General features: G+C 48.0%; 1 protein-coding gene across 4 annotated transcripts in view; it reads left to right on the top strand.

Moving 5' to 3' along the window:
• Positions 1-22707, top strand: part of AARS1 (alanyl-tRNA synthetase 1) — a 31894-nt gene that overhangs the window by 8579 nt on the left and 608 nt on the right. The window contains exons 1-21 of one of the 4 annotated variants that reach the window (XM_005894321.3): positions 2064-2163; positions 5863-5967; positions 6630-6794; positions 9570-9758; positions 10001-10146; positions 10769-10960; positions 11325-11469; positions 11840-11985; positions 12592-12700; positions 12855-13005; positions 13835-13959; positions 14370-14514; positions 15542-15720; positions 16422-16535; positions 18174-18380; positions 18843-19027; positions 20107-20215; positions 20849-20962; positions 21514-21633; positions 21754-21840; positions 22224-22337. In XM_005894321.3, coding sequence (XP_005894383.2) covers positions 6651-6794; positions 9570-9758; positions 10001-10146; positions 10769-10960; positions 11325-11469; positions 11840-11985; positions 12592-12700; positions 12855-13005; positions 13835-13959; positions 14370-14514; positions 15542-15720; positions 16422-16535; positions 18174-18380; positions 18843-19027; positions 20107-20215; positions 20849-20962; positions 21514-21633; positions 21754-21840; positions 22224-22337 — 2721 coding nt within the window. In that variant the 5' untranslated portion in view covers positions 2064-2163; positions 5863-5967; positions 6630-6650. Of the gene's footprint in view, positions 1-2033; positions 2164-5862; positions 5972-6629; positions 6795-9569; positions 9759-10000; positions 10147-10768; positions 10961-11324; positions 11470-11839; positions 11986-12591; positions 12701-12854; positions 13006-13834; positions 13960-14369; positions 14515-15541; positions 15721-16421; positions 16536-18173; positions 18381-18842; positions 19028-20106; positions 20216-20848; positions 20963-21513; positions 21634-21753; positions 21841-22223; positions 22338-22707 lie in introns of those variants that run through there. The other 3 variants (XM_070388736.1, XM_014477788.2, XM_070388738.1) reach the window with 3 other exon arrangements.

The raw sequence follows: 22707 nt of genomic DNA, 5'->3' as shown, positions 1-22707 counted from the left end.
GGGGTTCCTCACGCTGGCTCCCGGCAGCGATAGAATTCCAGTTGAGCTATTCCAGATCCTGAAAGATGATGCTGTGGAAAGTGCTGCACTCAATATGCAATATGCACTCAATATGCAATATGCCGGCTCCCGGCAGACATGGAACAACAGACTGGTTCCAAATAGGAAAAGGAGTACGTCAAGGCTGTATATTGTCACCCTGCTTATTTAACTTATATGCAGAGTACATCATGAGAAATGCTGAGCTGCAAGAAGCACAAGCTGGAATCAAGATTGCCAGGAGAAGTACCAATAACCTCAGATATGCAGATGACACCACCCTTATGGCAGAAAGTGAAGAGGAACTAAAAAGCCTCTTGATGAAAATCAAAGTGGAGAGTTAAAAAGTTGGCTTAAAGCTCAACATTCAGAAAAAGAAGATCATGGCATCTGGTCCCATCACTTCATGGGAAATAGATGGGGAAACAGTGTCAGACTTTATTTTTGGGGGCTCCAAAATCACTGCAGATGGTGACTGCAGCCATGAAATTAAAAGATGCTTACTCCTTGGAAGAAAAGTTATAACCAACCTAGATAGCATATTGAAATGCAGAGACATTACTTCGCCAACAAAGGTCCCTCTAGTCAAGGCTATGGTTTTTCCAGTGGTTATGTATGGATGTGAGAGTTGGACTGTGAAGAAAGCTGAGCACTGAAGAATTGATGCTTTTGAACTATGGTGTTGAAGACTCTTGAGAGTCCCTTGGACTGCAAGGAGATCCAACCAGTCCATTCTAAAGGAGATCAGCCCTAGGTGTTCTTTGGAAGGAATGATGCTAAAGCTGAAACTCCAGTACTTTGGCCACCTCATGCAAAGAGCTGACTCATTGGAAAAGACTCTGATGCTGGGAGGGATTGGGGGCAGGAGGAGAAGGGGATGACAGAGGATGAGATGGCTGGATGGCATCACCAACTCGATGGACGTGAGTTTGAGTGAACTCTGGGAGATGGTGATGGACAGGGAGACCTGGCGTGCTGCAATTCATGGGGTCGCAGAGTTGGACACGACTGAGCGACTGAACTGAACTGAACTGGACAGCAAGGAGATCAAACCACTCAATCCTAAAGGAAATCAACCCTGAATATTCATTGGAAGCTGATGCTGAAGCTCCAATACTATGGCCACCTGATGTGAAGAGATGACTCACTGGAATAGACCTTGATACTGGGAAAGATTAAAGGCAGGAGGAGAAGAGGGCAACAGAGAATAATATGGCATCACCAACCCAATCAACAGGAATCTGAGCAAATTCCAGGAGATAGTGAAAGACAGGAAAGCCTGGTGTGCTGCAGTCCATGGGGTCGCAAGAAGTCAGCATGACTGAGCAACTGAACAGCAAAAAGGAAATGTTTACTAATGCTTTGCATATAAGTATTAACTATTATTTTTCAAAGGCAAATGGAAGACCAGAGGCCAATTTAATTGCCTCTCAAAGAGTAAGTTATTTCTTCCACACCAAATCCAAGGTCACAAGTGTGTCCACTGGCGTAACATATCAGAATCCGAATACCATTCTATAACAAAACGAACACAACTAGATGCTAAGAGCTGTGACCTCTACCAAACACACGTCACTGTTTCCCCTCATTAGCCAAATCAACCACTAGGACTTATCCTGTGTGCTCAGTTGTGTCCCACTCTTTGTGACCCCATGGGCTGTAACTCGCCAGGCTCCTCTGTCCATGGGGATTCTTCAGGCAGAAACACTGGAGTTGGTTGCCATGCTCTCCTCCAGGGGATCTCCCCAACCCAGGGATCGAACCCAGGTCTCCCGCACCGCAGGCGGATTCTTGACTGTCTGAGGCATCAGGGAAGCCCAGGACTTATCTTAAGGATACTAAAATGTCGGTTTCTAGCAGTCCGCAACCTTACTCATCACGTGATGGGCCCCAATCCCTTCTTTCCCTGACATTGCGTCAGCCAGAAGTAGAGCCGCCTTCCCAGGAATCAACTAAGAAGCTGATACGTACTCCAGTTGATTGGCATGTGGCTTGACCAATAACGTCTCGGGAAGGCAAGGCGCGGCGAGGCACTTTCCCCCACGCTCTCTGGTTGGACGGGGCGGTGCGTGCTGCAGCCTGCCGCGTCTTGAGGCCCGTGCCACTGCGCGTCTGTGGGAACAGGTAACCGAGGGATCCGGGCAGTGGGCTCTGAGAGAGAAGTCAGGAACTGCGACCCCGGGAGAAGCAGACTGGACTGAGAGAGTTCTGCCGCGCAGACATAGCGGCTGGGCCCGGCGTCTGGTCCCTGGGCCAGGTCCTGTGAGGCCTCTGGAACCGGGGCCCGGGCCGGAACCGAGGCTGAGGAGGCAGCTGGGCTACCCGGCCGCCGGAAGGTGGCTTTTTGTCAGACCCCTGGAGCGGCTTTGGCCTTGAGTGGCCTTGCTAAGGACCGAGACCCTGGAGGGATCATCGTGGTCGCCGACTACCCGTCCCAGGCGGAGGTTTTATACGCCCTGGTTTTAATCCCCTAGGGACGGGCGGGGTTGCCTGGTAGCGTGGTCAGGATGGGTAGGATCAGGCTGCGTGAGCCGTTCCCTCAGTTGTCGGCGCCCGCCCCCCAATTCTTGATGGTAGCTAAGTAACTGATTCTAGTCCAGGCCCTTCTGGAGGCACTTGCCAAGCTCCGTTGCATTCAGCGATTACTGTCAGTCTTTTTCCGCTATGCTTTAAGTTCATTCGCAATTCGCTCTTTAAAGATTCCTATAGCATGAAATACTTAGCAACCACTGAACTGGATGCTGAGAACATTCCCGTAGTGGAGAGCAAAACCTCCAGTCATGATTCCCACTGGGCTGGAATTTACAGCCTCTTGGGGAAATGGACATCAGCCCTCAAATGCATGTGGAAATTATGGCAGAAGTCACCTGGGGCTCTGAAACTAAAACAGGGAAAATCTGATCAAGAAGGAGAAGCCTTCCTTAAATAAATTTCTTTGAAGTTGAGATACCAACAATGAGAAATTAACTAGGAAAAACCAAAGAGGGGAATAGGGTAGTCAGCTTACTTCAAATGAAGAGCATGTTGAAAGGTCCAGTGGCTGGAACCTTAAACCCAAAGGCCGCGGCTCCTGCTGGGGTATGGAATCTGGTCTCCTCTGTGCTACCTCTGTATCCAATGTAACCTTCCTGTATATTTATATTGAATAAGTGAATGAGTTGTGGTGACACAGCCTTGAATAGTCCCAGCCTCCATAGGGCTTTACATCAGTATATTGGCTCCTTTTATATCATACTGCCGGAGAAGGCAATGGCACCCCACTCCAGCACTCTTGCCTGGAAAATCCCATGGACGGAGGGGCCTGGTGGGCTGCAGTCCATGGGGTCCCTAGGAGTCGGACACGACTGAGCGACTTCACTTTCACTTTTCACTTTCATGCATTGGAGAAGGAAATGGCAACCCACTCCAGTGTTCTTGCCTGGAGAATCCCAGGAATGGGGGAGTCTGGTGGGCTGCCATCTATGGGGTCGCACAGAGTTGGACACAACTGAAGTGACTTAGCAGCAGCAGCATATCATACTGCAGTTACTTCTAGGTATGACTGTCTCCCCATTAAGGGTGTAGACTCTATTCATCTTGGTTCCCAGCATATAGTATGGACTCAGTATGTTGAAAGAATGAGCAGAGATGGAAAATCCGTATGTCATTTGGAATGGAACTGTTTGTTTTTCTCAGTGGCACATTTAGAGGAGGAGCAACGAACACTGTGCAACAGCTATGATGCTGTTGCTCCGTCGGAGTTAGCACCCTGCGTTCATTGTTGCCACCATTATTAAGGTGCATTGAGCCATGTTGAGGAGGGTCAAGGAGGAATGTGGTGTGACAGAATTTCTAGAAACTGTAGCCTTGACTCCTTGGCATCAACAGAAAGTCCTCAGCTATGGAAATTTTACTCAGTTCTTTGACTCAAAGGCCTTCTTGTTTGAATAATGGGTTGATTGAGTTTTGAATAAATCAATTGAAATTGTGATTAAACATAAAATCTAAGAGTCACAGTCTCATCATGTTTGCTGTATACATCTTTCTTTGTTGTATCTTCCTCCTAAGAAGGAAGAAAACTTTGAGGTAAGTGATGTAAAGTAGTAGTACCCAGTTTGTTCCATTTTACCAGTTGCTTCCAAATACAGGAGGCGTTTTGAACCACACACTCCAGGTGTAGGCAGGATAGGTACTACTGTTTTATAAGAAGGGAAACAAGTGTAGGACAAAGTGACTTTAAAGGTTAGAGCTAGGTCTACGGTTAGAGACTTTTAGATAATACTGTGAATGAGATGGTTCCTTATTTTTCCAGACAGCCAGAGCTGTTGGCAATGCAGCCCCATGCCACTTCTCTCTCACCCGCCTGTCAGAGAAGCCATGTAATATATGTGAAAGAGATTGGAAACTGTAAATCTGTTTTTTTTTTCCAATTAAAAAAAAATGTTTTATTGAGGAACAACCGACATACAAAAAGCTGTGCATACTTAATGCAAATAAGTTGATGAGTTTGAAGATAAGTATACATTGATGAAACTATAATCACAATCAATACTGTAAATAGTAATATATCATCACATCCAAAAGTTTCCTCCACTCTTTTTAATTTTTAATTTTTTGTGTGTGATAAGAGCACATAAGACCTGCCCTCTTACATTTTTAAGTGTAAATGCAGTATTCTGAACTGTAGGCACTATGCTATGCAGTAGATCTCTGGGACTCACTCCTCTTCCATAACTGAGCCTTTGTATCTTCTAACCAACACCTTCCCTATTCCACTTCTCTACTCCCCCTCTTCCTATACCTTGGAAACCACCATTCTACTCCCTTCTTCTATGAGTTTAATTGTTTTATATTACTCATATCAATCGGATTGTATAGTCTTTGTTTTCCCACATCTAGATTATTTCACTTAGCACAGTGTCCATTAGGTTCATCCATGAATTTCATGTCCTCTGTATATATATACTCAGAAGTGAAATGGCTGGATCATGTTGTAGTTCTATTTTTCAATTTTGAGGAAACTATACAATTTTCCATAGTGGCTGTACCAATTTATATTCCCACCAGCAGTGTACAAGAGTTCCCTTTTCTCCACATCCTCCTCACCAACACTTATCTTTTGATTTTTTTTATCAAAGTACAGTTGATTTACAATGTTGTGTTAGTTTCAGGTATATAGCAAACTGATTCAGATATAGATGTATAGATATTCTTTTTCAGATTCTTTTTCATTTAGGTTATTACAAGATATTGAATGTTGAACTATACCAGTTCCTGTGCTGTACAATAGGTCCTTGTTGTTTGATTTTTTTAAATAATTGTCACCCTAATAGGTATAAGGTGATGTCTCATTGAGGTTTTGATTTGCATTTTCCTGATGATTAGTGATGTTGAGCATCTTTTCATATACCTGTTACCATTTGCATGGAATATCTTTTACTAACCCTTTACTTTTAGCTTATGGCTATCCAGTGAGTCTCTTGTAGAATGAATATAGTTTGATCTTTTTATTGTATCCATTCAAGCACCTTTAAGACTTTTGATTGAAAAGTTTAGTCCACTTACATTTAAATTAATAAGTAATTATTGATATGTAAGGACTTACTACTGTCATTTGTTAATATTTTTTTATTTTGCTGTTTTTTTCTCTCTTTGAAAGTGAAAGTGAAAGTGAAGTCGCTCAGTCGTGTCCGACTCTTTGCGACCCCATGGACTGTAACCTGGCTCCTCTGTCCATGGGATTTTCCAGGCAATAGTACTGGAGTGGATTGCCATTTCCTTCTCCATGTAAATCTGTTTTACTTCCTGATTTCCCTCTCTTCTGAGTCCCTTTCTCTTTCACAGATTCTGAGCTCTGCCTCCTTACTGCAGCTGCAGCATCCTCACTCCCAGCAGCCTAACAGCTGGGAGGACAGTGGCTCACCTGTTGGGTTCCAGAACTAAGTTGAGGCAGGTATATTCCTGCTACTTGCAGGTAGTCTCTTGTACAGATAAGCCCATCTCCAGGTCCGTTGTTGCTGGCAACAGCCTCCCCAGGATGGTCTAGCCAAACCTGGAGGCTCTGGCTTTGGGGATAGTGAAACTTGGCACAGTTCTAGACATGTGGGTGAAGACAGAGCTGGAAGGGTCCTATCGAGTGCAGGCCTCTTGATGGTGAAGTAAAGTAGCTCCCATAAAGACCTGGAGCTAGGACTGGAACCCAGGTCTTCTCCTGAGCCTCCCCTATCCCCAGTGGACTTTTCTGCTAGACCATGAGGTTTTATTCTCATTTCCTAATTCCTGACCTAGGGCTTGGCACAGTGGGTGCTCCATACATTTTTGCAGTGAATAAATGCATGAAGAAACCACCTCCTATTGCACTTAATGTGTTGGTATATTGAACTTGAGGTTGGCCCTGGAAGGAAGAGCATGTGCAGCTGTTGTCTGCTAGCGCAGCACGTTTTGCTTCGATGGTAATTTTAGCTTTGGACATTACAACATAGAGGTTTTAGGATCACACAGCTTACCCATGTCCTGCTTTGACTTGGCCTGAGAAGCTAGGAGCCCTGTGTAATGCTTACTATCTCTCAGTTTCACTTCCCCTCATTTCTTTCTTTTTTTTCTTTGGTTAGATCCCTAGGGTTATTTTCAAGATGGACTCAACCTTAACAGCAGGTGAAATCCGGCAGCGTTTTATAGATTTCTTCAAGAGAAATGAACACACCTATGTTCACTCATCTGCCACCATCCCTTTGGACGATCCCACTTTGCTCTTTGCCAACGCAGGCATGAACCAGGTAAGGTTGTTTTCCCCTTCCCCTTGCCTTTTTGTCCACATGGGAGGCAGCAAAGCAATCCTGAAGTCCTACAGAATCCCAGTTCTGTCACTCACTGTGTAGTCCTTATGTTGTTGAACTTCCATTTCTTTGTGTGTGAAAAGAGAAATAATAATAGTGCCTGTCTTTAGGTTGCAGTGAGGAGTAAATAAAGTAATGCATTAAAAATGTTTCCACAGGGACTCACTTACCTGATGGTCCAGTGGTTTAGACTTCACACTTCCACTGCAAGGGGCTCGGGTGAGGCCAAAAAAAAAAGGTTTAGCACAGTATTTGAAGTAGGTACTTGAAAGTTAGCTATTGTTATTTTTAATTATGATGAGAGACCCTGATACTCATGGATTAACCTTGTATGCCTCTCAAGAAAAATACAGCCTGCATCTAGTCTGTAATGTTTTGCCCTTTTTTTTTTTTCTTTCCTAAGGAAAACGTTATGTTTTATTAGAATCAGAGTCTGGGTTAATCTTGCTGAGCCCTGAAGAGACTTGTTAACTCAGGTGTTGTGGTTCTCCTTCATCTTCTCATTGTTCTTGTATTTTTCTTTATAAAATAAGTCACTTCTTCAGAATTCTTTTAAGGCTTTGCTTTCATTCCCATTCTAGGCCATGCACTGTTTTATTGATTTTTAATTTTTTCTTGAAGCTACTGCCAACCAATGTCAATTTGGATCTACTGCTAAAGAAACTTATTGGGGCAACTGATCTATAAAAGATACTTGAAAGTTTTATTTTAGGAGACAAGAGTTTTCTCTTGAAATAGTGGGAGCATCACAAGTTGATAAAGGTGTTTCAATATGCCTGTGACATGGAAAACTGTTTAATAGGTTGGAAGTGGCTTCAGGTTAGATAGTGCCCTCAGGGCTTTCCTTTGGAGGTTCTCTGGGTGCCCCGCTTAGCTCGATGGGCCCACCAGCCATTAGGATGACCCTCTCTGGGATAAGCTGACATTTTCTTTTGTCCCAGGTCTCTTCTCTGGCTTTGAAAAGTGGCAGCAATGGAAACATTTTCCACCTTGTGCAACGTGAGCTATGAGATTATAAAAGCATTTTCCATTATGTGTGTGAGCCCATGCATACACCTGGGATTGAGGGCGCTGATTTCAGGTGGATTCTTTCAAGGTGGTGGGCTTTCTGGAGCACTGAAACAGTTCTGCTTTAGGCAGACCTAGGCTTCGTCTTCTCCCACCACAAAGTCCAGGCTTGATGAACATTCCCTGAATAACAGTAACTAGTAGACTGCATGTAGCACCTCCTGTACACCAGGCACTGTTCTGTGTCTTACATACACTAACACATTTGATGCTCACTCCGTACCATCCCACTGAGGCACTGAAGGCTCGGGTAAAACTGCCTAAGTTCATGAGACTGGAAATGCTGGAGGGTGGATTTGAACTCAGAGAGAGTCATTTGTTTAACTTATGTGCTCTGTTGTTTAGTTGCTAAGTCATCTCCAATTCTTTGAGATCCCATGGACTGTAGCCTGCCAGGCTCCTCTGTCAGTGGGATTTACCAGGAAAGCATACTGGAGGGGGTTGCCATTTCCTTCTCCAGGGATTGAACCTGGGTCTTCTGCATTGGCAGGCAGATTCTTTACCACAGAGCCACCATGGAAGCCCCTTACATGGTCTGCTGCTGCTGCTAAGTCACTTCAGTTGTGTCTGACTCTGTGCGACCCCATAGATAGCGGCCCACCAGGCTCCCCCGTCCCTGGGATTCTCCAGGCAAGAACACTGGAGTGGGTTGCCATTTCCTTCTCCAATGCATGAAAGGGAAAAGTGAAAGTGAAGTCGCTCAGTCGTGTCCGACTCTTCACAACCCCATGGTCTGCAACCTACCAGGCTCCTCCGTCCATGGGATTTTCCAGGCAAGAGTACTGGAGTGGGGTGCCATTGCCTTCTCCATTACGTGGTCTGCCTGCCAAGTCGCTTCAGTCATGTCCGACTCTGTGCGACCCCATGGACTGCAGCCTACCAGGCTTCTCTGTCCATGGGATTCTCCAGGCAAGAACACTGGAGTGGGGTGCCATTTCCTTCTCCAATTACATGGTCTACTACCTCTTAATCAGAAATACCTTTTTTTTTTTTGCTTGATTGTTTGTACATTTTGAATTAGTATTTGTTAGGCATCTGCTCATTCTATCCAGATGCTGGTTATACAGAGCTAAGTAAGATAGTTTTCCTTTAAGGAGTTTGTGGTCTAGTGCAGGACTATCCAGTAGAACTTGCTGCTGTGATGGTAATTCTGTGGCTAATCACACATCAGCCAGGTGTGATTATGGAGCTAGTATAACCTAGTTGTGCTGATTCTACTCCTTTAAAAGGTCTCAAATTTTTTTTTTTTCCTTATCACCTTTACTACCAAGCCAGCACATCAGGTTTGGAATGAATTCTTCTAGAAAGATGGTATAAGCCTTGACTGTCAGAGACTTAAGAGGAAGCACTGGTTTCACTGCATCAACCTTGACCATTATCCTAGATCTGGCAGGGCTTTCTGTCTCTCAGTTGGTGTTACTGGCATTGATGGGAATCGTTAGAGAACTTGGGCCAGCGGAGCGCTGCGGCAAGACAGGCTGCCTCTGCTGCAGCCCACAGGGCCACCTGCCTCTGATAAGTTTCGGTTTTGCAGGCTGATCATATCTGGAAATGGACAGTTTAATGTGTGGTCTCTTCCTGCCAGCGTGCAACCACCTGATATATATGCAACTCTTTAAAAGTTGAAATGTTCCTTTTCTTTTTTAGTTCAAACCCATTTTTCTGAATACTATTGACCCATCTCACCCCATGGCAAAGCTGAGCAGAGCTGCCAACACTCAGAAGTGCATCCGGGCTGGCGGCAAACACAATGACCTGGATGACGTGGGCAAGGATGTCTATCATCACACCTTCTTTGAGATGCTGGGCTCCTGGTCCTTTGGAGATTACTTCAAGGTAAGTTCAAAGAGCAGATCTGTTGGCATTTTGAGATTCAGAAGTGAAGGACATTTCTTAATTCTAAGACTTCCTGAACGCAGTGCCTGTAATTTGATGATTTCAGTTTACGTTTGGATTTCTTGTATAAATTGATCCTGAGTTTGACTATTTATGGTGAAGACACTGCTTTGGCCCTCTTCTATTCATTCTAAATAGACTTTGGTTTGGTCACATTTCACATCTTTTTGATCTTGTTGTAGGAACTGGCATGTAAGATGGCTCTGGAACTTCTTACCCAAGAGTTTGGCATTCCAGTTGAAAGACTCTACGTTACTTACTTTGGTGGGGATGAAGCAGCTGGCTTAGAACCAGACCTGGAGTGCAAACAGATTTGGCAAAACTTGGGGTAAGAATGCAGCTTGCATGTTGAGAGTATGAGTATGAAAAAATAAAATGATTGCTACTCTCAGTGCCAGAGTGGGGTCTTAGGCTTGGAGTGCATTGCCATTTCCTATTTTAGGGTGTGAATTGGGAGGTGGAGGTGCCTGGGAGTAATTATCTTTTGCTGCATCCATTGTTTCTTAGTAGGTTTACTCTGTCATTCTGTTGTTGAAAGCCAGTATGAAGAGGCATAGGAAGGTGATGCAGCTTTTTTAAAAACACTTACACTGTCATAATTGTCCTCATTTATGAAAATGAGGGAACATTTGCAAAGAAATTTGTTTAATTCTCTGCATATTCAGCATAAACATTTTCACTTTTATGTGTTTCTTTCTCAGCTTTATCTAGATATTTGCATATTTTCATTTAGTTGTGATCATAACATGTGTATTTTATATTCTGTTGTAGTGACTCTTGAATCACGTTGTGGTTCTTTAGCAGGATTTGATTCAGGCTTGGCATTAGTAATTGCCAAAGAGTGAGCTGTCTTTCTAGAAATGCATAAGGATCTCCTTTTCTCAGGGATGCAGGTCTGTGCAGAATCCTGTCACTGGCTGTAACTGGGCCTTTCTTCCCGCTCTGTGCAGGCTAGATGACAGCAGAATCCTCCCCGGCAACATGAAGGATAACTTCTGGGAGATGGGTGATACGGGCCCATGTGGTCCCTGCAGTGAGATCCACTACGACCGCATCGGTGGTCGGGATGCAGCACACCTCGTCAACCAGGACGACCCCAACGTGCTGGAGATCTGGAACCTTGTGTTCATCCAGTATAACAGGTTGCCTCGGGGTCCTGAACTGTTCCTGTTAAGAGCAGCAGCTTTCCTCAAGCTGAGTAGAGCAAGAGGAACTCAGAGCACATGGTTGTCTTCTCATCCCATCTTTGGGGCCAGTGGGCCAGTGCTAAAGGCATAATTTGCTATAACTTCAACTGCTCTTCTAGAGCTCATTTCCTTGAAGCTTGCCTCACTGTAATGGATCCCAGATTATTTCTTCCCTTTTCCTCTGCACTCCCTTCTTCCCACCGAAATAGGCAGAAGCCAATGGCAGTCACAGCCTGCAAATGGCTAAGTGAGTTTTACCCAGCAGGGAGAGGTGGCAGCTGGAGTCCGTGTTCCAACTTCCTCTTTCTGGATCTTGCAGGGAAACCGATGGCATTCTGAAACCTCTTCCCAAGAAAAGCATTGACACAGGGATGGGCCTGGAGCGACTGGTGTCCGTGCTGCAGAATAAGATGTCCAACTATGACACTGACCTCTTTGTCCCTTATTTTGAAGCCATCCAGAAGGTACCGGTCCTAAACTTCTGTGGAGGTTTCCAGGCTGGCTGTTAGTTCTGTCAAAAATAAAACAATTGTATGCTTTGCCATGTGAGGGTACCTGTGACCATCTGCCAGCTTCATTGTTAATATTAATAACAGTGTTCTGAAGAAGCACAGGCATTGTGATTTATTGAGTGCAGGGGCCTGGTTAGAGGCTCTTCACTCTTGCCCCTGTCGCCTTTCTTGGGATTACAGGATCTGGTGAGAAGCTCACCCTTTCTTCTTATCCGTCTCCCCCCGCCCCCCGCCCCCCCACAAGTCCTCTGGAACCTTCTAGGGTAAGGCAGCACCAGAAGGGCCGCTTCCCAGTAAGCTGCCTCCTGGTTTTTATCTGCAGGGCACAGGTGCTCGGCCGTATACTGGGAGAGTGGGTGCAGAGGATGCTGACGGGATTGACATGGCTTACCGGGTGCTGGCTGACCACGCTCGGACCATCACTGTGGCCCTGGCCGATGGCGGCCGACCTGACAATACGGGGCGGGGGTAAGTGCATTACACATGGCGCAGCGTTAGGACTGACACTTGAGTTTTTGGCTCTGTGGAACTTAAAGCCACACTTCATTATTGCTTTATTTGTCATCTAGGTAGTTGGAGGGATTCTTTTTCTTTCCTTTTTTAGGAATAGAGGGAGTTTCAGCTTACTTTAAGCAGAGTTCACTATATTAAATCTTTGCTGCCAAGTACAAGATGATAAGGATTGTATTTAAGGTTGTCTGATAAGACATTGACAGGGGCAGGGTAGATACTAATTAACGCGAGGCAACTTGATTATTGACAGGCAGGACCTGGTATTGTGGGCATCAAGTCGGCCATCTGGTCTGTACTTCCTGCCTCCATCTCTGGTTCAGCAGAACAAGGTTGGAAGATAAACCAAGGTTACCTTGATGTGTATGTAGATATATAGTAACATCCACAAAACATGAGTTTTATGCTAGGATTAATGTTCATGACCTTGGGGGAATGCAAAAAAAAAAAGCCTTAGGAGAGTCTCTCAAAGAGTAGGCCTTCTGGTAGAATTCCAAAAGGCCGTCTACAAAATGCTTGACTGGGAATGCTGTCTAGCGGGGTCTTAGGTTCTGTCTCTTACAGGTATGTGTTGAGACGGATTCTCCGCCGGGCTGTTCGATACTCTCACGAGAAACTCAACGCCAGCAGGGGTTTCTTTGCTACGTTAGTAGACGTTGTTGTCCAGTCTCTGGTAGGTGTATTTCCTGCTCACCTCTTCTGTACTAAAGTGCATACCTTAATTGGGGTAGGGTGGGCGATGTCACACTGTTAATGAGAATTTTTAGAGGAGTCATGATATAATCCTTGTCTTTATTGGCCTAAAATCTGTGTTTCCCATTTGCCAGGGAGATGCGTTTCCTGAGCTGAAGAAGGACCCAGATATGGTGAAGGACATCATTAATGAAGAAGAAGTGCAGTTTCTCAAGACTCTCAGCAGAGGGCGTCGCATCCTGGACAGGAAAATTCAGAGCCTGGGAGACAGCAAAACCATTCCTGGTAAGAACCAGTTTGTTCCTTTCTTCATCAGGCTGGTTCATCTTCCTGGAAGGGGCAAGCCTTTTCTCACAAACTTGACTATAGACTCCTGTGTCTCCAAAGGCTGAGCATAGCCTGGTTAGACTGCTTTGGTGTGAAATGGGGTTTAATAATAAGATTTTTAAAGTAATATATTATTGTGGCAAAGTATTCAAACAGTATAGAGGTAGAAAGTGAAAATGCTCTTTGACTCATTTTTCAGAAGTCACAATTCTTTGGAATTTTGCATATAACTAACCAGTCAGGACTTTTCTCTATTTGCATACAGATGTATATAGGGGTGTGTGTGCTCACAAGTAAAAATGGGAACAAATAGTATATAATGTTTTACAAGTTTATTTTTTACCTGACAGCAAAGTTAGTTCCAAAAGTTTTTACTCTTTATGGAAGTATAATGTACAGGGTGAAAGCCTGGTGTATTTCCCACAAACTGAACACACTTGTGTTCCGATTAGGAAACAGAGCTTTTCCAGGGACCCTTTGTGCTTCTCCCAGGTTGATTGCAAAGGATTTGATGGATTTTCTGATACAGAACCAAAACTGACTTGCGTGGCTCTTTAATTCCTCCTGTCATTGCCAGCTTCCTCCTGGGAAGGGCTTGCAGTGGAAGAGAGGGAGGCTGTTTCTATCGTTTTTTAATCTTTTAAAATGTATTTGTTTTTAACGGGAGGACAGTTGTTCTACAATATGGTGTTGTTCTCTGCCGTGCATCGGCCGTAAGCACACATGTGCCCCCTGAGCCTCCTCCCTCGTCCCTGTCACTCTTACCGGCCTCCTTGGTGCTGTGCAGGGGATACCGCTTGGCTCCTCTATGACACCTACGGGTTCCCCGTGGATCTCACTGCACTGATTGCTGAAGAGAAGGGGCTGGTGGTGGACATGGATGGCTTTGACGAGGAGAGGAAACTGGCCCAGGTAAAGTGTTTATGGTGTGAGCGGGAAACTCAGCGCCAAGCAAGGTAGGACTTGGCTGCAAAGCACGAGTTTCCTCCCATTAAAGTTTTTAAAATTTCTGTTTTTCCCAAGACCAGTGAGTCTCAAGTGGGGGCGGTTTGGCAGTAATGTCTAAAGACATTTCTCGGGTTTCTCAGCTTGGGGGGCAGGTGCTGCTGCCACGTGGTGGGTCGAGGCCAGGCATGCTGCTCAGCTTCCTTCAGTGGACAGGCTCCCAGAGCAAGAGTTCCCAGCTCCAAATGTCATGGTGCTGAGATCAGAAAAACTCTGTTTCAGAGCTTTACATGGGGCATGGTTTAGTAATTTTGAGTCTTTCAGAGTTCTTTTCCTCTGACATTAAGGTAACTTGTGCTTATTTCTCTTGCTGGCAGCTGAAATCACAGGGCAAGGGAGCTGGTGGGGAGGACCTCATTATGCTGGACATTTATGCTATTGAAGAGCTCCGGGAAAAGGGTCTGGAGGCAACAGATGATTCCCCGAAGTACAGTTACCATTCGGATTCCAGTGGAACCTACAGTATGTTCATTTGTTCATCTAGGGTGGTTTTCAAGCAATGCGTCTCAAGATTGGTAACCCAAAATATCCATGGTAGCCTCACCTGTAGCGCTGTGTGGTCATGTTGGGTAATTTTATACTCGGAGAGGCCCTTTGTGATTGACTTTCTATCTCTTTTATTTTGAATAATTATAGATTCACAGGATGTTGTAAAAAAATAAATTTAACTTGAGATCTCTTGTACCTTATACCCGGTTTTCACTAATTATATTAATAACATCTTGATAGGAAACAAGGAAAATGATACTGACTGATAAAACTCATAGTGGCTGTTGGATTTTGCGTTAGAACAGTAGTGTTCTAAAGTGAAGACTGTTCAAATACACGGGCACTACATGTTTTTGCTTTCTTCTTTTTTTTAATATTTGTTTACACGTCAGTGCTGAGTCTTAGTTGCAGCGCTTCGGTCTTCAGTCGCAGTCTTCAGCTGTAGCATGTGAATTCTTAGTTGTGGCACGGGGATCTGGTTCCTTGGCCAGGGATTGAACCTGGGCCCCCTGCATTGGAAGTGTGGAGTCCTAACCACTGGAGTACCAGGAAGTCCTATTTTTTCTTTTTTCACTCCAGCAGGGATTCCTAAATCTATCCAAGGAAGCCCACAAAATGAATATATTCTTTCTGAATTGACCTTGGAAAGGGAATTTATTACTACTGTTAAATACCTGCTTATCACGCTCACTGGCTTTCTGCTCAATAGCTCAGAGTTAAGGTGACCAGTTGTCCCATTCTCCCAGAACTGTCCCAGTGTTTCCTCACATCCTGGGAAATCCCTTGGTCCCAAGCAGACCGGGTCAGTTGGTCACCCCTGAGTACTGTGCTCTCCAGTAGAAGACCAGCATATTAAGCCCTTTTGTGGAGTCTAATAGGCTGGCTTCCAACAGAACAGTAGGCAGTTAGGACCTCAGGAGAGTTTGAGAAATAGAATCCAGCACAGGCCAGCTGAGAATGTGAGAGTGAAATCATCCCCTGTGTTTTTCCCCTTGTGCAGTGTTTGAGAGCGCAGTGGCTACAGTGATGGCTCTGCGCCGGGACAGGATGTTCGTGGAGGAAGCGTCCACGGGCCAGGAGTGTGGAGTGGTGCTGGACAAGACCTGTTTCTACGCCGAGCAGGGAGGGCAGACCTACGACGAAGGGTACCTGGTGAAGGTCGACGACAGCAGCGAAGACGTGAGCCAGCAGTTCCTCCTCGCGAGCTGGGGGGCGGGCGGCCGCCACGGCCTGCACCCCGACAGCCACTCTGGCAGCTGGGTGCCCCCGGGCCTGAGGGGCAGACACCACCGCTCTTTGGGCTGTCCCACGGCCAGTGTTTCTGAAGCCACAGGCCCTGCTGCTTGCACTGTGTGGCTTCATCACCGTCAGCTCCCCTCACAGCAGGGTCCTTGCAGCCAGGCTGCTTAGTGATCCTCGGGTCCTCCAGGCTCCCCTCAGAAATAAGGAGAGCCAGCTCTGATGGGGGAGGGTGGGGAACGGGACAGGGTCCTCATCCAAGATGCGGCCTGTCGCTCTGCCGCTGCTGGCTCTGTGGTTTTGGACGAGTTCCCAGACACGTGGACTTGAGTTTCCTTACCCTGGCTTTAATTCTCTAAGATGCTCCCTAATGGAGTGGGTGTGTACACATACACATCTATTACATATTTAAAGTGCTGCGTGTATAGAATAATATAACCGGTGTATGGTGGCCTGTATATATGTTAATGTATATACATACATATATATCATAATAGTATTAATGTTATATGTGTAACATGTAAAGAGAGAATTCATATATATGTTTATCTGCATTTGCATGTATACATACCCATACGCGTACACACACACATTTGGATTTATTTAGTTAGTTGTTTATTGGTCTTCTCCTTGACTCTTAGAAAACTGAGTTCACAGTGAAGAACACTCAGGTCCGAGGAGGGTACGTGCTGCACATAGGAACGCTCTACGGCAGCCTGAAAGTGGGGGACCAGGTCCGGCTGTTCATTGATGAGGTGAGTTGCTTCATGCTGGTCAGTGCTGGATAGGATTACTGATCCTCTCCTTCTCCCTTTTAAAAAAGAAGTCAGCTGTATGGAGGCGTAACTGGCATGTAGAATTATAAGATATTTAAAGTGTACGTCAGATCCAGCCACTCCATTCTGAAGGAGATCAGCCCTGGGATTTCTTTGGAAGGAATGATGCTAAAGCTGAAACTCCAGTACTTTGGCCACCTCGTGCGAAGAGTTGACTCAGTGGAAAAGACTCTGATGCTGGGAGGGATTGGGGGCAGGAGGAGAAGGGGACGACAGAGGATGAGATGGCTGGATGGCATCACTGACTCGATGGACGTGAGTCTGAGTGAACTCTGGGAGTTTGTGACGGACAGGGAGGCCTGGCGTGCTGCGATTCATGGGGTCACAGAGTCGGACACGACTGAGCGACTGAACTGAACTGAACTGAAAGTGTACGTCATGGTGATTTGATACTTTGTGAACAGAATTCACCTCTTCCTCTGGCTTTAAGTTGGTCCACCATTATTATCCGTTCTAAGTGAAATTATAAATAGGTAAATTACAAGTAAGGTGCAGGAGTAAATTTTGAGGGCTATAACTGAAATTTAAATCTTAACGTCCCAAGTAAGACCATGGTGATTTCAGTTGAGATCCTGTAGCTTCGTTTTCATGGATTGCCTTTCTCCAGCTTTACCTCAAATACTTCAGGAGCCAAGGATCCCATGTTAAGAAACAGTTGCTGCTGCATGTGCCAGAGCTCCAAAATAACAGTGGCATAAAACAGAGTGGAAATGTGCTTTCACCTGAAAGCCCACGCTGATGCAGAGGCCCCCTCACAGTCAGAGGGCCTCGCTCTCCCTTGCTCTCCCACCACTGCTGGGGTGTCGCTCTTGATTCCATGTTCCAAAAGGTGCTGTCAGATCCGTTCTCTAGACCAGGGCTCGGTGAGCTTTTCTGGGAAATTGCCTGCATGCATGTGTGCATACTCAGTTGCTCAGTCATGTCTGACTTTTTGAGACCCCATGCCCACAGACTGTAGCGCGCCAGACTCCTATGTCCACGGAAATTTTCCTGGCAAGAATACTGGAGTGGGGTGCCATTTCCTCCTCCAGGGGATCTTCCTGACCCAGGGATCAAACCCATGGGTTTCCTGCATCTCCTGCATTGGCAGGTGGATTCTTTACTGCGGAGCCACCTGGGAAGCCCTTGTAAAGTACCAGATAGTAAATATTTTTGGTTTTCTGAACCATACAGTCTCCATCACAACTGCTGTTGTGGCACAAAAGCACTGTAGACAGTATGTAAGCGCACAGGCGGGCTGTGTTCTGGTAAACCCAGCTACAGAAAGGGACCGCAGGACGGGTTTGGCCCACAGGCCGTAACTTGCCGCTCCTGTTGTAGATGGTGGGAAGGGGCGCGGGGGTGTGTTCCTTCCCTTGAAGGGAAATGTGTCCCTTCTCACTGACTGGAATTGACTCACCTGGCCAGTTAGCTGTGAGGGACGCTGTAGGCTTTCTTCTGCACAGCCATGTGTCCAGCGAAAGCCTTTAGGACTCGGGAAGAAGGGGAGAGTGCGTGTTGGGGACCAACCAGCGGTCCACCACCGACCTCTCCACCAGCCTGCTCTGCCCCATGCAGCCCCGGCGAAGGCCTGTCATGAGCAACCACACAGCCACTCACATCCTGAACTTTGCCCTGCGCTCTGTGCTGGGGGAGGCTGACCAGAGAGGCTCCCTAGTTGCGCCTGACCGCCTTCGCTTTGACTTCACTGCCAAGGGAGCCATGTCCACCCAGCAGATCAAGAAGGCTGAGGAGATCGCAAATGAGATGATTGAGGCAGCCAAGGTAGGTTGGATTATACGTGAACTGAGTCATGAACTTCTCTCCTTCCTGCACCATTTACGGAGCCGCCGCCGCCCAGATGCTCTCCTGTTGAACTGTATTCTGTCCTGTGAACACACGTGCTTATCACAGTGGTTCTCAGCTGCGCTGGGTAGGGGGCAGTGCTGGTGTTGAGTGAGGGGTCTCTGCTCCACCTCCTCCTCAGGACAACCAGAGCCCTTCTAGTTATGTCTGGTTTATGTATAGCAGCATATCCATTTTTTGGTGCATGGTTTAACAAAATAGTTGGAAATTCCTATTTTGAGCTCCTTGACTTTACATATGGGGCTTTATTCTGGGACATGATCAGCACAGCCAGGATCAGAAACCAGAGCCCTGCCTGCAAACCTCAGTCTCCCTGCTTCCTACTGCACCCCCAGAGAAGATGTTTTCCCAGCTGTTTCTCCTGTCCTTTCTCCATGGCAGCCGGTCTATACTGAGGATTGTTCTCTGGCAGCAGCTAAAGCCATCCAGGGCCTGCGGGCTGTGTTTGATGAGACCTACCCTGACCCTGTGCGAGTCGTCTCCATTGGGGTCCCAGTGTCTGAGCTACTGGATGACCCCTCCGGTCCTGCTGGCTCGCTCACTTCTGTTGAGTTCTGTGGGGGAACGTGAGTACCTCGGGGGCAGTGGTAGACCTGCCTCTTACTAATTTGGGTGACCCTCAGAGGATGTGGGTAATGGGCTAGACCTGCTCTCGTTTGTCTGAGGTTGAAGAGGAGTCCTGAGAAATGCAGGTGCCAAGCAGCTCTCCCAGAAGCCAGCATCTTTGTGCTCCCATCACACCCTTTGGTGTCTGACACTGACTTTACTGAGTGTGTGGTGAAACGCTCTTCTTAGGAAGAGAAAGTGAGAAACGTCACCTTAACCCTTACCTCACGACTGTTGCTCTGGTTCCCTGGACAGATGACAAGAGAAGCCTGTGAATTCATGATTCAGCAGGGCCATGGCGCTTCTGACCTGGTCTTAGCTTTTTTCCATTCTCAGGGCCTCATATAGTTCCCTTTGTCAGCTGAAGGTGCATCTGGGGAATTAACAACCCCATTGTCTCAGAGCCCCGATGTTAGGCCACACAGTAGACCTGACTCAGTTTGGCTGTGGGCAGTCACTTGTTTCTGCCAACTTGAAGATCTCCGTATCCCTTGAGGTCTTTCTGGAACAGTCTGGTGGCCTGGGAAATTCCTGCTTCTAAAGGAATCATGAGAAAAAGAACATTCCTAAGGCCACGGTAGACCCATCCAGGGCCTCCTGTGAGTCTCTGGCAGGTAGATGGCAGGTGGGGGTTGGGGTCAGGGTCCTTGTGGATGACACAGTAAATGAGCATTTGAGGTGAGGTTCTCTGAGCAGTGCGGTTGTTGAAGGGGTTGTGGTAACATTTTAAAGGTAATCCACCGACACGCTCAGAAGGGACAGAAGATAACTGTCCTGTGAGGGAGAATTTCCCACATTTAACGTATGAGAAAACTGAGGCTCAGAGATGCGGCTCCTTGCTCAGAGTCAGCCCCAGCCAGGCCTTCTCTGACTGCCTTCCCTTTCCTGGCCAGAACTGTACCCCGACTAAACATGAACGGCCTTTTCCCCTGTTCCCTGAGGAAGCTTCCCTGGGAGCCGCCACCTCCTAGGGCTCCTGCTCCCAGCTGAGGGCTCCCAGGTGTAGGGACAACTGTGAACTTTGCTTTCTGCCGTGCAGACACCTGCAGAATTCGAGTCACGCGGGAGCGTTCGTGATCGTGAGTGAAGAAGCTATTGCCAAGGGCATCCGGAGGATAGTTGCTGTCACAGGGGCTGAAGCCCAGAAGGTGAGCGGATGAGGCTGGTCTGTGGGCCCAGGCTGTGAATCCACAGGGCAGCTGGTCACACGGCCGCTGTGGTCAGACTCGAAGGTCCAGCACGCCCTCCAGATGTCCTCCAGTTACTTGTGACTGGGAGGAGAAAGCCACTGTCATGTGAGACTTCCTAGCTGTCTTTTAATCTGTTAAAATGCAGGTAAGCTCTGCTGTCACGCGTTCATGTCCAGGAGGGAGGCCGTGTTTTGCCATGTTCCCCGTGCCCCCGGCACTTTGCCGCCTCTCCCTGGGGGCATGTACCTAGTTTGAGATGCGTGGAGTAGGGGGGCAATTGCTCTGGGCGTAGGGACTGGAGCTCACGCCTGACACATGCTAAGGGTTGAGGAGTGGTCATTTCATGGGTGCCGAGGGCTCCTGACGCGTGAGTTCTCAGTCACCCCTGAGCCCCAGATCCACTGGCCAGGTGTGTGAGGAGGGTGCTCCCTTCTGGGGCATGAGGCTGCAGACACCTGCTCCCTGAAGGAAGAGAAAGGTCTGATGTTCTGGGAGAGTGTTGTGTCGGAGCCTGCCACAGTTTACCAGCAGAATTGTGAAGTTCAAGGTTCCCTGACCCAGAGTTTACAACTCTGATTGTCCTCCTCACAGGCCCTCAGGAAAGCAGAGAACTTGAAGAAATCTCTCTGTGTCGTGGAAGCCAAAGTGAAGGCCCAGGCCGCGCCGAACAAGGACGTGCAGAGAGAGATCGCGGACCTCGGGGAGGTAGGGCCGCCTCCCTCTGCAGCTCGTGGTTCTTGGGGCCGTGGGTGTTGGGACTGACCGCTGATGTCTGGCAGCCTGGCAAAGGGGGCTCCGTGGACCCTGGAACCTGCCTGCTGCCCCTGTTGGTGACAGCAGGAGAGCCCCTTCCAAGCACTAGTGGGCACTGGAGTTGAGGGCTTTGGGAGAGGTCCTGTGGGTGCCCACTTTCTACAGGTCTCCTGGTTTCAAGTCCCTTTATGAGCATTTTCTGATTTTGTGTTCTCTGAGACTTGGGTTCAATCCCTGAGTGGGGAAGATTGCCTGGAGAAGGGCATGGCTACCCACTCCAGTGTTCTTGCCTGGAGAATCCCGTGGACAGAGGAGCCTGGTGGGCTACAGTCCATGGGGTCGTGAAGAGTCAGACACGACTGAGCAACTAACACTTCCACTTTCTCCTCCTGGATACTGGTTGGGGGACTTTGGTGTTCAAAGCCAGAAGGGTGGGAAGGGCTGGGCTCACATCCTAGCTCCTGATGATCCAGATCCCAGTGGTATTCCTATTCTGGTTCCAGGCCTTGGCCACTGCCATCATCCCTCAGTGGCAGAAGGATGAATTCCGGGAGAATCTCAAGTCTCTGAAGAAGGTCATGGATGACCTAGACCGGGCTAGCAAAGCCGATGTGCAGAAGCGGGTGGGTCTCGGCAGTGTGGGCGGGAGGAGGATTCACCCATCAGAGGCTGTGCAGGCTGCGGTCGGGGTCGGAGTCTGGGCCTCTGACCTGAGGCCTCTCTCTGGACTTCCTTCCGTGCAGGTGTTGGAGAAGACGAAGCAGCTCATCGACAGCAGCCCCAACCAGCCCCTGGTCATCCTGGAGGTGGAGAGCGGCGCCTCGGCCAAGGCAAGCCGGGCAAGCCGCGCTGCCCTGTGCCCGTCTGCTGCTCTCCTCCCCGCAGGCTCCCCTCAGCCCTCTGGGGCTGGTGTGCGCCCTGTGGCTCTGAGCTGAGGAGCTGCCTGAGGGCCCACCCTCTGGTACTGAGTTGGACTGAGCCGTGGCGGGAGCCGGTGCTGGAGAGCTAGGCTCCTGGAGGTGGATGGCCATCCTGAGCCCGGGTGGGCAGGGCCCTGCGCTGGGCCCCCATCCAGGCTCCGGGACCAGCACCTGCTCTTAGCAGGGGGAGGGGTGGGGCACGCCGAGAACTTAGTCCTGCAAACCCGCTGCACTTGAGGAGAGCATGGTCCCCTTTCCCAGTGCCACGGCCTGATGCCAGCTTCTCCCCACAGGCCCTGAACGAAGCCCTGAAGCTCTTTAAGATGCATTCCCCCCAGACGTCCGCCATGCTCTTCACAGTGGATAACGAGGCCGGCAGGATCACATGCTTGTGTCAAGTCCCCCAGGTCAGAACGCCCTGCAGTCTTGCTCAGGCAGCCCTGTGCTTGTGGGAGGTGATGTCTATAGCTCTTCTCAGGAAGCCTGATTTTTCTTGTTGTTTGCGAAGACTCGTGTGTGTGTGCGTGTGTGTGTGTGTGTGTGTGTGTGTGTGTGTGTCTGTGCGTGCGTGCGTGCAGCCTGCTGGAGATGCCGTTCTGTTGCCCACTTGGCTCCTCCCTAGGACCCCTCAGCCTCAGGCCCTCCCCCTGGTGCATACGTTTAACTGTGCTGCTTTGCTGCTCCTTACGCGTCGCCCTGGCTGTGGTACCAGCTGTATGCTCTCAGCCCTGGCAGCATCCTTCGGGGCAGGACTGGGTGTCTGGCTCCAGCCCTCTC

Source organism: Bos mutus, chromosome 18, assembly GCF_027580195.1.
Source record: "Bos mutus isolate GX-2022 chromosome 18, NWIPB_WYAK_1.1, whole genome shotgun sequence".
Lineage (NCBI taxonomy): Eukaryota > Metazoa > Chordata > Mammalia > Artiodactyla > Bovidae > Bos > Bos mutus.
The sequence above is the reverse complement of the archived record's forward strand: the minus strand, read 5'-3'. Positions and strand labels throughout refer to the sequence as shown.